Source organism: Tamandua tetradactyla, chromosome 2 (assembly GCF_023851605.1).
Source record: "Tamandua tetradactyla isolate mTamTet1 chromosome 2, mTamTet1.pri, whole genome shotgun sequence".
NCBI classification, from domain to species: domain Eukaryota; kingdom Metazoa; phylum Chordata; class Mammalia; order Pilosa; family Myrmecophagidae; genus Tamandua; species Tamandua tetradactyla.
Genome location: NC_135328.1, coordinates 216070306 through 216088104, shown reverse-complemented (window position 1 = coordinate 216088104; position 17799 = coordinate 216070306). Strand labels below are relative to the sequence as shown.

Sequence of the window (17799 nt, the reverse complement as noted above, 5' to 3'; positions counted from 1 at the left end):
AGTGAGCTTTGCCCTCTGCAGCCGTGATCTCTCAGCCCCCTGGCCACCCCCTGGGCATCTAGAAAGTTGGGCACCTTCCCACCCGGCACCCCCCACCCACCCCATGCTGGGTCCAGCCTGGGGCAGCTGCAGAGTTGCCAGGCTGGCTCAGGCCGTGTTCTCCCGGCCCCCTCGTTCTTCCCTGCACACCGGGCAGACCCTCCCAGCACAGGGATCCCATGAGGTGACAAGTGAGTTATTGGGGAACCCCAATGTGTGCCCCATGTGTGTGACCTCCCATGCGCTCTGGCAAGAGGCCTGGGTGCCGAGACCCCAGAAGGGCAGCTGTGTCTCCCCCACATCCCTTCCTGGCACTTCTTGAGGAGGAGGGGCCGGGGGGGAGCCCAGGACTCAGCGTGACCCCTGTCTGACCGACGCCCCTCCTGGAGGTACAGACTAGGGGAGTCTGTTTGTGAGCCACACCCTGCCTGGGTGCCAGGAGACTCCCTGACCCCATGGGCCCCCCAACACCCCCCACTTTTTTTTTTAATTTATTTTTTTTTTATTAATTAACGGAAAAAAGAAAAAAAAGAAATTAACCCAACATTTAGAAATCATACCATTCTACATATGCAATCAGTAATTCTTAACATCATCACATAGATGCATGATCATCGTTTCTTAGTACATTTGCATCAGTTTAGAAGAACTAGCAACACAACAGAAAAAGATATAGAATGTTCATATAGAGAAAAAAACTAAAAGTAATAATAATAGTAAAAACAAAAAAAAAACAACCAGACAGACAAAAACAAACAAAAAATAAAAAAACAACAGCAACAAAAAAAAAACCTATAGCTCAGATGCAGCTTCATTCAGTGTTTTAACATGATTACTTTACAATTAGGTATTATTGTGCTGTCCATTTTTGAGTTTTTGTATCTAGTCCTGCTGCACAGTCTGTATCCCTTCAGCTCCAATTACCCATTATCTTACCCTGTTTCTAACTCCTGCTTGACTCTGTTACCAATGACATATTCCAAGTTTATTCTCGAGTGTCGGTTCACATCAGTGGGACCATACAGTATTTGTCTTTTAGTTTTTGGCTAGACTCACTCAGCATAATGTTCTCTAGGTCCATCCATGTTATTACATGCTTCATAAGTTTATCCTGTCTTAAAGCTGCATAATATTCCATCGTATGTATATACCATAGTTTGTTTAGCCACTCGTCTGTTGATGGACATTTTGGCTGTTTCCATCTCTTTGCAATTGTAAATAACGCTGCTATAAACATTGGTGTGCAAATGTCCGTTTGTGTCTTTGCCCTTAAGTCCTTTGAGTAGATACCTAGCAATGGTATTGCTGGGTCGTATGGCAATTCTATATTCAGTTTTTTGAGGAACCGCCAAACTGCCTTCCACAGTGGTTGCACCATTTGACATTCCCACCAACAGTGGATAAGTGTGCCTCTTTCTCCGCATCCTCTGCAGCACTTGTCATTTTCTGTTTTGTTGATAATGGCCATTCTCGTGGGTATGAGATGATATCTCATTGTGGTTTTGATTTGCATTTCTCTAATGGCCAGGGACATTGAGCATCTCTTCATGTGCCTTTTAGCCATTTGTATTTCCTCTTCTGATAGGTGTCTGTTCAAGTCTTTTTCCCATTTTGTAATTGGGTTGGCTGTCTTTTTGTTGTTGAGTTGAACAATCTCTTTATAAATTCTGGATACTAGACCTATATCTGATATGTCATTTCCAAATATTGTCTCCCATTGTGTAGGCTGTCTTTCTACTTTCTTGATGAAGTTCTTTGATGCACAAAAGTGTTTAATTTTGAGGAGCTCCCATTTATTTATTTCCTTCTTCAGTGCTCTTGCTTTAGGTTTAAGGTCCATAAAACCACCTCCAGTTGTAAGTTTCATAAGATATCTCCCGACATTTTCCTCTAACTGTTTTATGGTCTTAGACCTAATGTTTAGATCTTTAATCCATTTTGAGTTAACTTTTGTATAGGGTGTGAGATATGGGTCCTCTTTCATTCTTTTGCATATGGATATCCAGTTCTCTAGGCACCATTTATTGAAGAGACTGTTCTGTCCCAGGTGAGTTGGCTTGACTGCCTTATCAAAGATCAAATGTCCATAGATGAGAGGGTCTATATCTGAGCACTCTATTCGATTCCATTGGTCGATATATCTATCTTTATGCCAATACCATGCTGTTTTGACCACTGTGGCTTCATAATATGCCTTAAAGTCGGGCATATAAAGTGCGAGACCTCCAGCTTCGTTTTTTTTCCTCAAGATGTTTTTAGCAATTCGGGGCACCCTGCCCTTCCAGATAAATTTGCTTATTGGTTTTTCTATTTCTGAAAAATAAGTTGTTGGGATTTTGATTGGTATTGCATTGAATCTGTAAATCAATTTAGGTAGGATTGACGTCTTAACTATATTTAATCTTCCAATCCATGAACACGGTATGCCCTTCCATCTATTTAGGTCTTCTGTGATTTCTTTTAGCAGTTTTTTGTAGTTTTCTTTATATAGGTTTTTTGTCTCTTTAGTTAAATTTATTCCTAGGTATTTTATTCTTTTAGTTGCAATTGTAAATGGGATTCGTTTCTTGATTTCCCCCTCAGCTTGTTCATTACTAGTGTATAGAAATACTACAGATTTTTGAATGTTGATCTTGTAACCTGCTACTTTGCTGTACTCAATTATTAGCTCTAGTAGTTTTGTTGTGGATTTTTCTGGGTTTTCGACGTATAGTATCATATCGTCTGCAAACAGTGATAGTTTTACTTCTTCCTTTCCAATTTTGATGCCTTGTATTTCTTTTTCTTGTCTAATTGCTCTGGCTAGAACCTCCAACAGAATGTTGAATAATAATGGTGATAGTGGACATCCTTGTCTTGTTCCTGATCTTAGGGGGAAAGTTTTCAATTTTTCCCCATTGAGGATGATATTAGCTGTGGGTTTTTCATATATTCCCTCTATCATTTTAAGGAAGTTCCCTTGTATTCCAATCTTTTGAAGTGTTTTCAACAGGAAAGGATGTTGAATCTTGTCAAATGCCTTCTCTGCATCAATTGAGATGATCATGTGATTTTTCTGCTTTGATTTGTTGATGTGGTGTATTACATTAATTGATTTTCTTATGTTGAACCATCCTTGCATACCTGGGATGAATCCTACTTGGTCATGATGTATAATTCTTTTAATGTGTTGTTGGATACGATTTGCTAGAATTTTATTGAGGATTTTTGCATCTATATTCATTAGAGAGATTGGTCTGTAGTTTTCTTTTTTTGTAATATCTTTGCCTGGTTTTGGTATGAGGGTGATGTTGGCTTCATAGAATGAATTAGGTAGTTTTCCCTCCACTTCAATTTTTTTGAAGAGTTTGAGCAGGGTTGGTACTAATTCTTTCTGGAATGTTTGGTAGAATTCACATGTGAATCCGTCTGGTCCTAGACTTTTCTTTTTAGGAAGCTTTTGGATGACTAATTGAATTTCTTTACTTGTGATTGGTTTGTTGAGGTCATCTATTTCTTCTTGAGTCAAAATTGGTTGTTCATGTCTTTCCAGGAACCCGTCCATTTCATCTAAATTGTTGTATTTATTAGCGTAAAGTTGTTCATAGTTATCCTGTTATTACCTCCTTTATTTCTGTGAGGTCAGTAGTTATGTCTCCTCTTCCATTTTGATCTTATTTATTTGCATCCTCTCTCTTCTTCTTTTTGTCAATCTTGATAAGGGCCCATCAATCTTATTGATTTTCTCATAGAACCAACTTCTGGTCTTATTGATTTTCTCTATTGTTTTCATGTTTTCAATTTCATTTATTTCTGCTCTGATCTTTGTTATTTCTTTCCTTTTGCTTGCTTTGGGATTAGTTTGCTGTTCTTTCTCCAGTTCTTCCAAGTGGACAGTTAATTCCTGAATTTTTGCCTTTTCTTCTTTTCTGATATAGGCATTTAGGGCAATAAATTTCCCTCTTAGCACTGCCTTTGCTGCGTCCCATAAGTTTTGATATGTTGTGTTTTCATTTTCATTCGCCTCGAGGTATTTACTAATTTCTCTTGCAATTTCTTCTTTGACCCACTCATTGTTTAAGAGTGTGTTGTTGAGCCTCCACGTATTTGTGGATTTTCTGGCACTCTGCCTATTATTGATTTCCAACTTCATTCCTTTATGATCCGAGAAAGTGTTGTGTATGATTTCAATCTTTTTAAATTTGTTAAGACTTGCTTTGTGACCCAGCATATGGTCTATCTTTGAGAATGATCCATGAACACTTGAGAAAAAGGTGTATCCTGCTGTTGTGGGATGTAATGTCCTATAAATGTCTGTTAAGTCTAGCTCATTTAGAGTAATATTCAGATTCTCTATTTCTTTATTGGTCCTCTGTCTAGATGTTCTGTCCATTGATGAGAGTGGGGAATTGAAGTCTCCAACTATTATGGTATATGTGTCTATTTCCCTTTTCAGTGTTTGCAGTGTATTCCTTACGTATTTTGGGGCATTCTTGTTCGGTGCGTAAATATTTATGATTGTTATGTCTTCTTGTTGAATTGTTCCTTTTATTAGTAGATAGTGTCCTTCTTTGTCTCTTTTAACTGTTTTACATTTGAAGTCTAATTTGTTGGATATTAGTATAGCCACTCCTGCTCTTTTCTGGTTGTTATTTGCATGAAATATCTTTTCCCAACCTTTCACTTTCAACCTATGTTTATGTTTGGGTCTAAGATGTGTTTCCTGTAGACAGCATATAGAAGGATCCTGTTTTTTAATCCATTCTGCCAATCTATGTCTTTTGATTGGGGAATTCAGTTCATTAACATTTAGTGTTATTACTGTTTGGATAATATTTTCCTCTACCATTTTGCCTTTTGTATTATATATATCATATCTGACTTTCCTTCTTTCTACACTCTTCTCCATACCTCTCTCTTCTGTCTTTTTGTATCTGACTCTAGTGCTCCCTTTAGTATTTCTTGCAGAGCTGGTCTCTTGGTCACAAATTCTCTCAGTGACTTTTTGTCTGAGAATGTTTTAATTTCTCCCTCATTTTTGAAGGACAATTTTGCTGGATATAGGAGTCTTGGTTGGCAGTTTTTCTCTTTTAGTAAATTAAATATATCATCCCACTGTCGTCTAGCCTCCATGGTTTCTGCTGAGAAATCTACACATAGTCTTTTTGGGTTTCCCTTGTATGTGATGGATTGTTTTTCTCTTGCTGCTTTCAAGATCCTCTCTTTCTCTTTGACCTCTGACATTCTAACTAGTAAGTGTCTTGGAGAACACCTATTTGGGTCTAATCTCTTTGGGGTGCGCTGCACTTCTTGGATCTGTAATTTTAGGTCTTTCATAAGAGTTGACACCCCCCACTTTTAATACTTCCTTCTAAGGAAACATTTTCCCTGCAGTTTGGCAATTAGAAATTCCTCCTTTACAGCAGCAGGAAGGACTGGTGTGACTCCTCGGGGCTGAGGGCTTAGGGAGGGGTCGGCTCTTCCTCTCGGGGAAGCTTTCAACTCAGCAGCCTCGTCTTGGCCCTTCATGCACCTCGTTCCAGCCAGGCCCTGGGGGGCTCCTTGTGGGGTAGCCTGTTTGCCCCCCTCGCCAGGGGCTCCCTTCTGGTGGGGGGAGGTGATGGGGTAGGGGGCTATTCTCGGTCCTCTGCCCCCAGGAAGTCTGGTCAGATGAGGACAGAGGTTCGGAGGCAGGGGTCGGGGCCTGTGGCCCCCCGCAGGGTCCAGGGCCTCTCCCGACGTGAGCGTTGGGCCTGTGACTGCCGCCCAGCCCCGCACTCCCGGGAGCCCCGAGCTGGGTCGGAAGGTGGCAGAGGCGCCGGGCCCACGGGCTCCCGGGGAAGTCGGCGCCTCCCGTTCCTCACCAGCTGCCCCCGTAAATAGCTCCTGATTCTGCCCGCCCTCTCGGCCTCACCTTCTCTCATTCATAAAAATTATGTAAATGAGGCACGCCGCGCTCCTTGAGGGTTGGCAGAGGGGCCAGCGCCCCATCATGCAGATGCGGCCCGCTCGGCCGGCCCCGGGCCTCAGGGGCGGTGTGGCAGTAGCTCTGCCTTCCCTGTTTGGGAACTTTCTATGTGGCATTTCAAGGGGATCCTGGCTTTGTAGATGGAGCTGGGTAAAAAAGCCTTGTGCACCCCGGACAGAGGCCTTGAGGAGGAGAGACCTTCTGGGGTTAGCAGCCAGCAGAGATCCTTGGGGTGGTTTTCCAGGGCGCTATGCACGTCCGTTCCTGAGGCTGCCTGCAGCCATCGTCGGGCTCTGCTGGCCTTTGGAAAGCTGCCCCAGCGGGCCCTCATACCTGTGTTTTGCCTCCTGAGAGAACAGAGGACCTGACCTCTGTTTGTGTAGAAGAGGCCCGAGGGGAGGCCTTGGGTGGCGCCAGTCATGTTTTCAGGCCTTGGCGCCATACCTCTAGCCTTTCTAGAAAATCTGGCGTGTTGGGAGAGCGTACTCCTGGTTCCATGACACAAAGGAGATTAGCCAAGCTGCCAAATCCCCACAAGACTGTCCTCGCGTCAGATGCCAGACACACATTTGGGGGTCCCCAAAACTGCTGTAGGTTCAGTGATCTGCTAGAAGGGCTCACGGAACTCGGGAAGGCGCTGTACTTATGCTCACAGTTCTCTTTTAGCAAGAGTATGAATTAAAACCAGCCAAGGGAGGAGACGCTTCGGCAGAGTCCAGGAGGCGTCCTGCGTGGACCTTCCGGCCGTCCCCTCCCCGGGCAGTCCTGGTCGGTGGGGCCCCTCTCAGCCAGGAGTGTCATAGCGTAACAGTGTCGCCACCCAGAGGCTCGCAGCTGGGCCTCAGCGTCCAGAGTTTTACTGGGGCTCCATCACAGCTGACCTTGTGCCCATGTGGCTGACCTTGACTCTCCTCCCCTCCTGGAGGTTGGAACTGGAACACGGGGGCCCCAGGCCCTGTCCTCGATCACATTGCTAGATGTCTAGTGGCCAAAGTCTCCGGGCAAACAGACACTCCTACCAGGCAGGACAAGCCAGCGGCCTATAGACCGCACTCAGGAGCCGAGGGCAGAGTCTCTCTTTGGACCAGGCCGATTCTTCACTGCATGTGGTCCAAAGTCAGTCCGTGTTGGAAGCGCCCCACCCCACACAGCCACTTTCAGTCTGGGCCGGCAGATGGAGGTAACCACGGGCCCCTTCGCATTGGGATAAACTTCAAAGGCCTGTGGGGAGCTCCCTCTTTCCTGCACAGCCAGACTTTAGAGCCTGATGGACCTGAGTGTGTCTCCAGATTCTAGCCCTTGGCCCTGACCTCAGGCGCCGGTACTCACCTGCCCCGGCCCCTTTCCCCATCGGTAGGTTGGGGGCCGCGGTTCCTGCCTGGCGCAGGGTGGGCACTGGGGAAGCTGTCGCTACCCCCAGAGCTGTACTGTGAGGCTCCTGCCCTCTGGGGCACTGAGGGCTGAGCCGCGAAGTGCTGAGAAACGTTTCTTCTCGAGCTGCTCGTGAATTGGCCCAAAACCCGTTCAGCCAAGAAGCCGGTGCCAGGAGCTCCCTGTTGGCCCCTTTCAGTGGTTCTTGATGCTTTCTCAAGGGCTTTCCACCCCCGAGGGCAGCCCCTTTGCTGCTAGGAAGGTGGGGCCCGGGACGGCCCTGGGCTCCAGCCTGGCGAGGTGGCGGTGGGCCAGCACTCCGGAGTGGGGAAGGGGGCGCACGGCCCAGATTGCCCCTTCGCCCGGGCAGAAGGGCCTCTCCTCCCCCGCAGTCCCGGCCAAGCGCTGCTGGAGGCGTTCCTGACCTTCAGGATCTCGGCCAGGTGGACTCTGGAGGACATCTGGTCTGGTCTCCTTGTCTTACTGATGGGGAAACTGAGGCCCAGGTAGAGGGGGAGCATCTGCTCGAGGCCAGGCAGCTGTGCAGGGCAGCACTAGGGTGAGGAGCCAGATCTAGGGGCTGGGAGTTTTGGGGTGCAGGACATTTAGAGGGGCAAAGTCTCAGCACGCAGGTAGGAGGGTGGATGGCGCCCATTCGATTGGGGGTGTGTGGAGTCCTTGACCCTAATGGACACGGAAGGTCATTTAGGTCATCCTCCTGCCTCTGTCAGGTGTCTGGGAAGGACCCCGTTCCAAACCATCCATTAAAGGTGTTTATCAGTTCCCGCCGCACATCAGCTGTAGCCGCGGCCCCTTGGGGAGAGGAGGGGCAGTTGCTTATTTTCTTTCAAAACCTAGAATTAGTCGATGCATCGCCAAGGCTAAGAGTGGTCTTTTTGTAAATAACAGTCTTATCAAGATATAAATCACATGCTGCACAGTTCACCCATGTATAGCGCACAAGGCAGCATCTTCAGTGTTTTCAGGGCGTCCAGCCATCACCAGGTGCGTTTGAGAGCATTTTCATACCCCACTAAGAAACCCCGGCTGCTCCCCATTTCCCCACCACCCCCTTCCCAGCCCTAGGATTTGGTCTTAACTTAGTTTCTTTTTAATGTTATTTTAGTAGTCCAAGAAACTTTTTAACCCATGCTTTATTGGTGGAATGGGGTCCCAGGGAATTGATGGGCTATTCTGCTTTGTTCTGCGATGTTTTTTTTTTTTTTTTTTTTTCCAGTCCCGTTGTACAGTCTGTATCCCTTCATCTCCAATTATCCCTTCTCTTTTTTTTTTTTTTTTAATTAACGGAAAAAAAGAAATTAACCCAACATTTAGAGATCATACCATTCTACACATGCAATCATTAATTCTTAACATCATCACATAGATGCATGATCATCATTTCTTAGTACATTTGCATTGGTTTAGAAGAACTAGCAACATAACCGAAAAAGATATAGAATGTTAATATAGAGAAAAAAATAAAAGTAATAATAGTAAAATCAAAACAAAACAACACAAAACAAAACAAAAACCTATAGCTCAGATGCAGCTTCATTCAGTGTTTTAACATGATTACTTTACAATTAGGTATTATTGTGCTGTCCATTTTTGAGTTTTTGTATCTAGTCCTGTTGCACAGTCTGTATCCCTTCAGCTTCAATTACCCATTGTCTTACCCTGTTTCTAACTCCTGCTGAACTCTGTTACCAATGACATATTTCAAGTTTATTCTCGAATGTCCGTTCACATCAGTGGGACCATACAGTATTTGTCCTTTAGTTTTTGGCTGGATTCACTCAGCATAATATTCTCTAGGTCCATCCATGTTATTACATGGTTCATAAGTTTATCTTGTCTTAAAGCTGCATAATATTCCATCGTATGTATATACCACAGTTTGTTTAGCCACTCTTCTGTTGATGGAGATTTTGGCTGTTTCCATCTCTTTGCAATTGTAAATAATGCTGCTATAAACATTGGTGTGCAAATGTCCGTTTGTGTCTTTGCCCTTAAGTCCTTTGAGTAGATACCTAGCAATGGTATTGCTGGGTCGTATGGCAGTTCTATATTCAGCTTTTTGAGGAACCGCCAAACTGCCTTCCACAGTGGTTGCACCCTTTGACATTCCCACCAACAGTGGATAAGTGTGCCTCTTTCTCCGCATCCTCTCCAGCACTTGTCATTTTCTGTTTTGTTGATAATGGCCATTCTGGTGGGTGTGAGATGATATCTCATTGTGGTTTTGATTTGCATTTCTCTAATGGCCAGGGACATTGAGCATCTCTTCATGTGCCTCTTGGCCATCCGTATTTCCTCTTCTGAGAGGTGTCTGTTCAAGTCTTTTTCCCATTTTGTAATTGGGTTGGCTGTCTTTTTGTTGTTGAGATGAACAATCTCTTTATAAATTCTGGATACTAGTCTGCGATGTTTTTTGTTTGACCTTTATTTTCCCTCATGAGGGAGTCACAGAGTCCAGAGGTGACCATGGATGAAGCCACAGATCCCTTTGCTTGCTTAAGCTCACTTCATACCCAGGATGCTATGGAGGACCCCTAAAGCCCCCAGTAGTTCCAGGCATGCTCACCTGTATGGGGTGGTAGGGAGGAGAGCAACTGAGGGGTCTCTCTGGGGCAGCAAGGGGAGGCCGGGGAGGGAGGTGAATATGGGCATTTCTGCCCCCACAGGCCTCTGGGTGCTCAGAAGTCTGGGCGGGAGTCCTTTCCAGACTCCTCTGGGAGCCAAGTCTGGCTGCGCCAGGAACAGAGCTGCCCTCCCGGGAAGGCATGGCCCCAGGGTGCCCCTGCAGCACCAACCCAGAGTGGCCCTTGCAGGGTGGAGGCTGCAGCCAGAAGTGACTCTGACTGGGGGGCCTGGGGCAGCTTGGCCAAGAGATCCAGGCCCTGGCTGTGAGACCCTCTGGTGGTGCTAACATCCCAGGGTCCTGGTGGTGGCTGGTGGCTGAGTTGGCATTTCCACTTTGCTTTCCAGTCCTCAGCCCCACAGAAGCTCTGGGATCTAGGGTTTCCCCAGCTCTGACCTGCCGGTTGGGGCCAAGCCGTGGGAGCTGACGGGCCCGGACCCCTCCCTGCTCTGCCACCCATAGCGTGTGAGTTGAGGCACAAATTTCTTACATTTTGCTGGCAGCTTGGTTCAACATGGAGCATGGAACTGGGGCCAGACTGCTCAGATTTGAATCCCAGCCCTGCTACCTCATAGCTCCCCCTGTGCCTCAGTGTGCCCGGCTGTATAACGGAGCCTGCGAGCCATTGGGCTGACACAGAACGACTCCCTTACCAGACACCTATGTGGGGCCTGGGGCTGGGGGTGCAGCTGGGGTGGGCTGGCTATCATTTGCCCCAGTCTGATAGTTGCAGCAGCTGCTTGTCAGGACAGGGTGGAGTGAACCGCCCAGGCTCGAATCCCAGCTCTGTCTGTTCCCAGCAGGGTGGTGCCAGGGGCAGGTTACTTGGACGCCGTGTCCCTCAGTTTCCCCATCTACAAAATGGGGCCTTAGGAGGCTGCCCGGCCGAGGGAAGGCCCTTTGGGCCAGCCACCAACCTTGCTGCTGTCATTAGGATATTTGTTCCGGAACCATCCAGGCGTGCAGCCAAGCTGGGCTCACCTGACACTCACTCTCTCTCTTTCCTCCGTTTCCCCAGCGGAGCCCCTGCCACTCATGGATCTCTGCCGCCGCTCCGTGCGCCTGGCCCTGGGGAAGGAGCGTCTCGGGGAGATCCACGCGCTGCCGCTGCCCGCCTCCCTCAAGGCCTACCTCCTGTACCAGTGACGCCCGCCCCGTGCCAGGGCCACCCGGGCCTGGTGCCAACCCACTGAGCCGCCGCTGCCGGGGTCGCCCATGCCGTGGACCAGCACCCGTGGCCGTGGGCAGGAGTCCCGGCCCCACCTCTTCACCCCCGCCCGGTGCACATGGGTGGAGCCCGACACATTCTCCTCTCCCCCTTTCCCACGTCGGCACAGAGCAGCCCCCGCGGGCTGGAGCCCATTCCCCCTTTTCAAAAGATCCGAATAAACTCCCCCAGAGTCTACGCTGAGCTCCGATCTGCTCTGGGGGGGGGGGGGACGGGGGTGCTGCCGGGGGCTGCCATGCGCCCGGAGAGGAGACCCCACGGTGCTCAAGGGTGCTAACAGGAGGCCGCGCCCCGCGGTGGGGGTCCAGGCCAGCAGGGGCCGGGCCGCGGCCGGGAGAGCTCAGGACGTCGGGAGCGTGCCACCGATGGACACCAGGGCAGAGACCGACACTGGACCTCCTGGCATCAGTCCCGGCTGCCGGTGTCCCTCCCCCGGACCCCGTATTTATTCTTTTAACAATAACAAAAGCCATTTATTTATTCCACTTAGAAAGGAAGCCCCGTTTCGGGCATCGCTGTCCGGGTGTGCAGTTGCTTTTATCCCCCCGTCCCTGCCCTAGGGTGCACATGCCTCCCCCGCCGGCTGTGCCCTGTGAGCCCGCGGTTCGAGTCCCTTGACCTACAGTTTCCAGGGGGCTCGCTCCGAGTTCCCGGTGGGCCCCTCAGGGAAAGTCAGCCTCGTGTGCAATTCGAGTGTCTTAGGGTGTCCTCCGAGTGGGCGGGCGGCGGTCCCCCAGCCTCTCCAGGTAAATGCTTACCTCGCGGATTCACATGCCTTTGCACGTGGTTTGATTTGGGTTTTGTCTGTTTGTTTGTTTGGGTCTGACTTTGCCTTTCTAGCTGAAGTTTCCCAAGTGCATCCCCAGAGCGGGGAACCCACCTGTACTAAGAGGGTCCCAAGCCCTGAGAAACCCGGATGGGTGATGCCAGGCCCAGGGCATGACACCTCCTCATGACACCTCTGCAGTGTGCAGTCCCAATTTCATCACGAGCCTCCCAAGGGGGAGGGGGAGGGCGGGGGGCCAGCAGGAGAGGGACATGCTCCTCCAACTCCCCCATGTAGCAGACCCCAGCGCCGTGGACCCGTGCGCTGCCAACTTTATTTTATCCCAGAGTCACCTCTCTTGGAATCTGATGTCAGCTTATTTCTGTACAGGTACAATAGAGGACTTTATCTGTTTAAAATCTTTAATATATATCCATATATATTTGTCTGTAAGAAGTATGTTTTAAACAGCTGCTGTAGGGTACCTTTAAAAAAATCTTCCAGTGTTGTGTATTTTTTAAAGCACAAAATTGGTGCCAAGTCTGGGTGAGGAGTGTAAATTGCTCCCTTATTATTTTGAGCTTTTTTTTTTTTTTTCCCCAAGGGGAGTGACCTTACCTGTAAGACTTTTAAAGACTTGTCTATCCCCCGGCTTCAGGGTGGGACACGTTCTAGTTGATGTTGCACAAAAGAGAATTGAACTTGTACAGAGCTCAGTCTGTTGCCTTGCCCGGCGGCTCCCGGGGACGTCGGGTGAGATGCTGGCTCTCCGTCATCTCTCTGCACCTCCCGCCCCCCACCCAACTCCCTGGGAGCCTCGTTCCCCCCTCCCCTTCTTTTTCTACCAGCCCAAAGCCTTTTGGCTTGTACAGTTTTGAAACTCCCATTCTATTTTATGAACGTTGGTAATACTCAGTAACCTAATAAAGGAAAGTTTATTAAAATACAAAACCGTTTTGGAGCCCCTCCTTTGTGCCTTGGGGGAGGGAAAGAGGTGTGGCTGACCCCTCCTGGGCCCAGCTGGCTCCACCACCCACAGTTTCCAGCAGATGATGACCCCTTGGCAGAGAGAGGCATGCAAGCCGGACCCCAAGATGGCAGAGATCCCCGGAGCATGATTCCAGAAGGCTCCCGATCCCTCCTCAGAAGTACATGGACCTGGTGGCCCAGACTAAAGGAACTTGCTGAGCCCAGTCGAAGGTGGCTCTGCAGAGGGATGGGTGCCTCTGTCTCCTGCACATAGTTACAAAGGCTGAGTTGACAGGGAGCTGAGCACAAGCCCTTGCAGGGTCCACGGAGCCTGAGCTTGAGGTACTGGCTGTCGGAGCCTGTCCTTTATCTGTCCTTGTGTCCCCGGTGCCCAGGGTGAGCCTTGGCCAGCGTGAGCCCATCCTGCCAGCTGCTGTGGGCACAGCCCACACTCAGCAGAGAGAGCAGGCAACTCTGGTTTATTTGGAGGATTGGTGAACAAAGCCTCCTGATAAAGTGAGCAGTCGAGAACTTTACTAGCTCTGATCACATGTTGATGACTGGTTCCAAAGCATTAGTGGCGCTGTGGGGACTTTTCATTCTGAAGGCATGTAGGATGGGGCGGTGCTGCAAGAAGTGTCCTGGGCTGAGGCCTGAGACCATGGGGACCAAAGCCCGGGTCCCCGCATTTTCGGAGACACACCTAACAGCTTTGCTCAGACCTCCTGCACCGGCATCACCGGGCAGTGTTTGTAAAATGCAGGTTCCAGGGCCCTGCCCAAGATGGACTAAATGAAGGTCTCTGGGGGCCAGGCCTAGGAATCTGCATTCTCCCACACCCACCTCCCCAGGCGACTCTTCCTAAGAGTGTCCGAAGACCACCGCTTTGGACCATGTCAGCTCTTTCTCTTACAAAGTCTCTGGGGAAAAGCGACATTATTCCAGGGGTTTGACCCAGTGGTGAGCCCAGGAACCCCCGAGGCAGATCCGGGTTCAAATACCGGCCCTGATGCCCACCAGCTTTGTGACCTTTGACGAGCCCCCGTAAAATGACAGTCATTCCTGTGCTTTTCTCACGGGAGGGCAGAAGGGTGAGTCGAGGCTGTCTGCACAGGGCTGGCATTTTGGCAGGCGTGCACACCAATGTTTAAAAAGCTCACGCATCTCTGTTCTGGAAAAGGGCAGTTCCCTGGAGTGGGACTTGGTCTTTGAGAAGGGCCCAGACATTCCTAAACTGACTTCCTGATAAATGCTCTTTCTTCCCGGGTAAAGCCTCCAATGACCAAGGTGGGTATTGGCAAAAGGGACCCCCAGACGCCTCCCCCAGGCACGCCCGGGGCCGGGGCCGGCGGTCAGAGGAAAGGGCTGGTTGCAAAGTATTTTTAGGTTGGAGTTCATGTCTGGGTTGCAGTTGGAATTCCGGCTTCTTTTGAAGGGGGTGGCGGTGGGGGAGGGAAAGAGGGGGTCAGGCGGTGGGGGGAGCGAGAGAGGGGCCTGGGGGAAAACAAGGGCCTTTGTGCTGCTGAGAGAATTGGTGGTAGGTGGGGGGCGGGGGAGGGTAGGGGGGACAGGGTCTCGTAGCGACGGGAACCGTCTTAATAAATCCGTCTGTGCAGCGCTGGCTCATGTGGTTGTAGTTACCATCCCGCCTTCAGCAGGTAGCAGCCTCCGGGGCTTGGCCGGAGAGGGGAGCAACCCCCCAGCTCCGTCCACCTCCCGCGCATGCCTCCCCCCCCCCCAACCCCCCTCCTGCTCCTTCTCTGCAAAATGAGGAATTTGGACCTGACTGAACCATAAACTATCCTGGGGGAGCCGGGGAGGGGGCCGAAGACAGAGCAATTAGTTCATGCTCCAGCCCAGACACCCAAACATGGTTGGGTTCCAGCTGCAAAGAATATTTGAAATAAACGAGCTGCCTGGGGCCAGGAGTTTGCTGTGTTTTCTGTGCGGGGCCATGGCAACCAGGGAGGAAATCATGAGCGAGGGATCGGGCTCGAGAATCAACAAATGATGTCCTGCCGCAGCAAACCCTGAGCAGGCCGCTCCCCCGGCTCCCCCAGGGCCTCCTGGGGCCCCGTGGCCAGCAAGCAGGATGCAGCCCGGCCCGGGACCTTCGGTGGCCTCTGCTGGACGCTGATTTTCTTTTTCTTTTCTTTTTTTTTTAAACAAAAGAGAAAGCTAACGCTTTGCTGGAAATTTTTCCTGGGCAGGAGAACAGCTGCTGCTGTGGCTGCCGGGCTGGTAATGGTTTTCCTGGGCAGGGGAAATGTTCTCGGTGGAAAAGCCCAGGCAAGACGGAAGGTGGCACTGACCTTGGCCCCACTCTGCCTTCCTGCCCCGGCCCCAGCGGCAGCCTCCTCTGGGTGTGTTCTGCGAGCAAAGAAGGCAGAGGCCCCCTCCCGCTGTCTTCCCCTGACCACTGCCGGGGGTGGGCATGCCCAGGAGTGTCTTAGCTCTCCGCGTGGGGAATGGGACCTGGTTTGGAATCTCGGCCTGAGGGTCACTGATGCCTCCTGCATCCGAATCCTCTGGAGAACTTAGTGGGGAGATCCAAAATCCCAGAAATCCTGATGCAGAGTGGGGCCCAGGAATCTCCCTCTTTGAACATCCCCAGTTGTAGCCAACCTGGGAACCCTTGGCCCTAGGGTCCCTGGGGCCCCTGAAATTAAATGCAGAATGGTACCCATTTGGACCCCCATGCTCTTCCCCAGCGCCCTTCAAAGTCCTGCAATGGAAGAGCCAAGACCAGAGAAGCTTGGGGAGCCCTGATGTAGAAGATTCCATGGGACTGTTAGCATGACGGGGGAGAAGGGAACCCCCCCTGCCCCACTGGCCCAGCTCTAGCTGCTCTGTGTCTCCCACCCTCCTCCAGATCTCAGAGCTGCCATGCCAGTGTCTCACCCAAGCACAGAAGGAATGAGCATGACAAGGTCCAAGGGGAAAGTACTAGAGTGGAAGGTGGACCTCCGAGCTTTGGTCTCCCCAAGGGAATTAGTCCCTGGGAAACTGAACCAGGAGCTCATGATGCCAGGTGGACGTCTGAGCTGTCACGCAGGGACGCCCCTCTTCCAGCCGGCCACCCACCCAGGGGGCTGGCCACAAGTATTTCGCACAACCTCAGCCCAGCATGCTGGGACCAGGCACCCACCAGGACTGTCTCCCCACGGATCTTGTCTCCTCCTGTCTCTTTGCAACGTTAAAGAGCAAGCCGCACACACCCCCAACCCTACGTTCCCTGGGCCCCACCTTCTGAAATGCACTTCAAAGCACCTTTGGGACGGACCTTCCTAACATTTCGGGTTCAGCAAAGATGGTGACAACTGGTCACCCGCGTTTCGGGTGACTATCAGTGGCATGAACTTCAGCCAGAAAGCAAAGGAACTCTCATCTTTGAGCTGGTCCCTGTGTCGGGGCCTGAGCTCGGAGCAGGTGGTGGAGTTTGGTGCCCAGGTGGGAGGCTCCCCTGAGCACCTCCCGAGCTTCCGGGGCTCGCCTGTGAATGGGGAGCACCACGGATGAGCTCCCTGGGGCTCCATGGAGAAGCCACAGTTAAGGGAACTAGGGTCTGAGGTCCAGGACCACCTCATCTTTGTCCAAATGGTTTCTTTATAAAAAAAAAAAAAGGTGGAGGTGAAATTCACATAACATAAAACAAACCCTTTTATCTTTTTTTTTTTTTTTTTCTGGGGGTGTATGGTCCGGGAATCGAACCCGGGTCTCCCGCATGGAAGGCAGGCATTCTAACCACTGAACTACCCGTGCACCCTAACAAACCCTTTTAAAGAGGACGACTCAGTGGCATTTAGTGCACTCGCAGTGTTGTGCCACTGCCACCTCCATCTAGTTCCAAGTCACTTTCCTACCCCAAGAGGAGACCCAGGGCCCATTGAGCAGTCACCCACCCCCAGCCACTCTCCCTCCGACCCCTGGCCACCCCGGTGTGCTTTTCCCTTTCTGGACATCCCGTGTGAATGGACCCATACGACAGGTGGTCTTTTGTGACGGCCTTCGGTCACTTCCAGTTGGCTTAAGTAAAGTTCGCTGGCGCCCTTCCCCATCGCTTCTCCGCATCTCAGTTTCCTCCTTCATAGGACGGGGTCGGCAGGGGGTGGGGTGGGATATTTCCCTCTTGATGGGACCGTTGCGAGGCTCAGGTGAGCCAATGTCTTAACCTCGGAAAGCCGCCGGGCCTACATACGTGCTCGAGAAAAGCAGCTGTTAGTAAGATTTGCCCCACTCCTGGCCATCTGGAGACCCTTTTACACATGTAGGTTCACCCGAGCCACTCCTGGCAGTCATCTCGGCAGGGAAGGTACCTGGACCCTGGAGCCTCTGTCCCTCTGGATGGAAACGACATCCACTTTTCTAAAATCAGTCTCATGAGTGGGGAGGAGAGAGCAGGGAAAGTAGGAGCTGGTGGCCTCTCCTTCAGCCGGCATGGCAGGTGAACTCACCGCCCTCCCCCCACCACGGGACATGACTCCCAGGGGTATAAACCTCCCTGGCAGCGTGGGACAGGAATCCTGGGATGAGACAGGACCTGGCGGCAAGGGATCGAGAAAACCTTCTTGACCAAAAAGGGGAAGGGGGCAATGAGACAAAATAAAATGTCAGTGGCTGAGAGATTCCAGAGTCAAGAGGTTACCCTGGAGGTTATTTTTACGCATTATATAGATATCCCTTTTTAGTTAATGGTGTATTAGAACGGCCGGAGGGAAGTACCACAAACTGTAGAGCTGTGTTCCAGTAGCCATGTTTCTTGAAGATGATTGTATAATGATACAGCTTTCACAATGTGACTGTGTGATTGTGAAAACCTTGTGTCTGATGCTCCT

General features: G+C 50.4%; 1 protein-coding gene across 8 annotated transcripts in view; it reads left to right on the top strand.

Moving 5' to 3' along the window:
• SPSB1 (splA/ryanodine receptor domain and SOCS box containing 1) overlaps nt 1-14337 on the top strand; it is a 33895-nt gene extending 19558 nt beyond the window's left edge. For 7 of the 8 annotated variants that reach the window (XM_077151397.1, XM_077151396.1, XM_077151395.1 and 4 more), the window contains one exon: nt 11020-13059. In XM_077151397.1, the coding sequence (XP_077007512.1) occupies nt 11020-11147 (128 nt within the window). In that variant the 3' untranslated portion in view covers nt 11148-13059. Of the gene's footprint in view, nt 1-11019 lie in introns of all 8 variants that reach the window. The other variant, XM_077151398.1, reaches the window with a different exon arrangement.
• Nucleotides 14338-17799: the final 3462 nt, after the last annotated feature.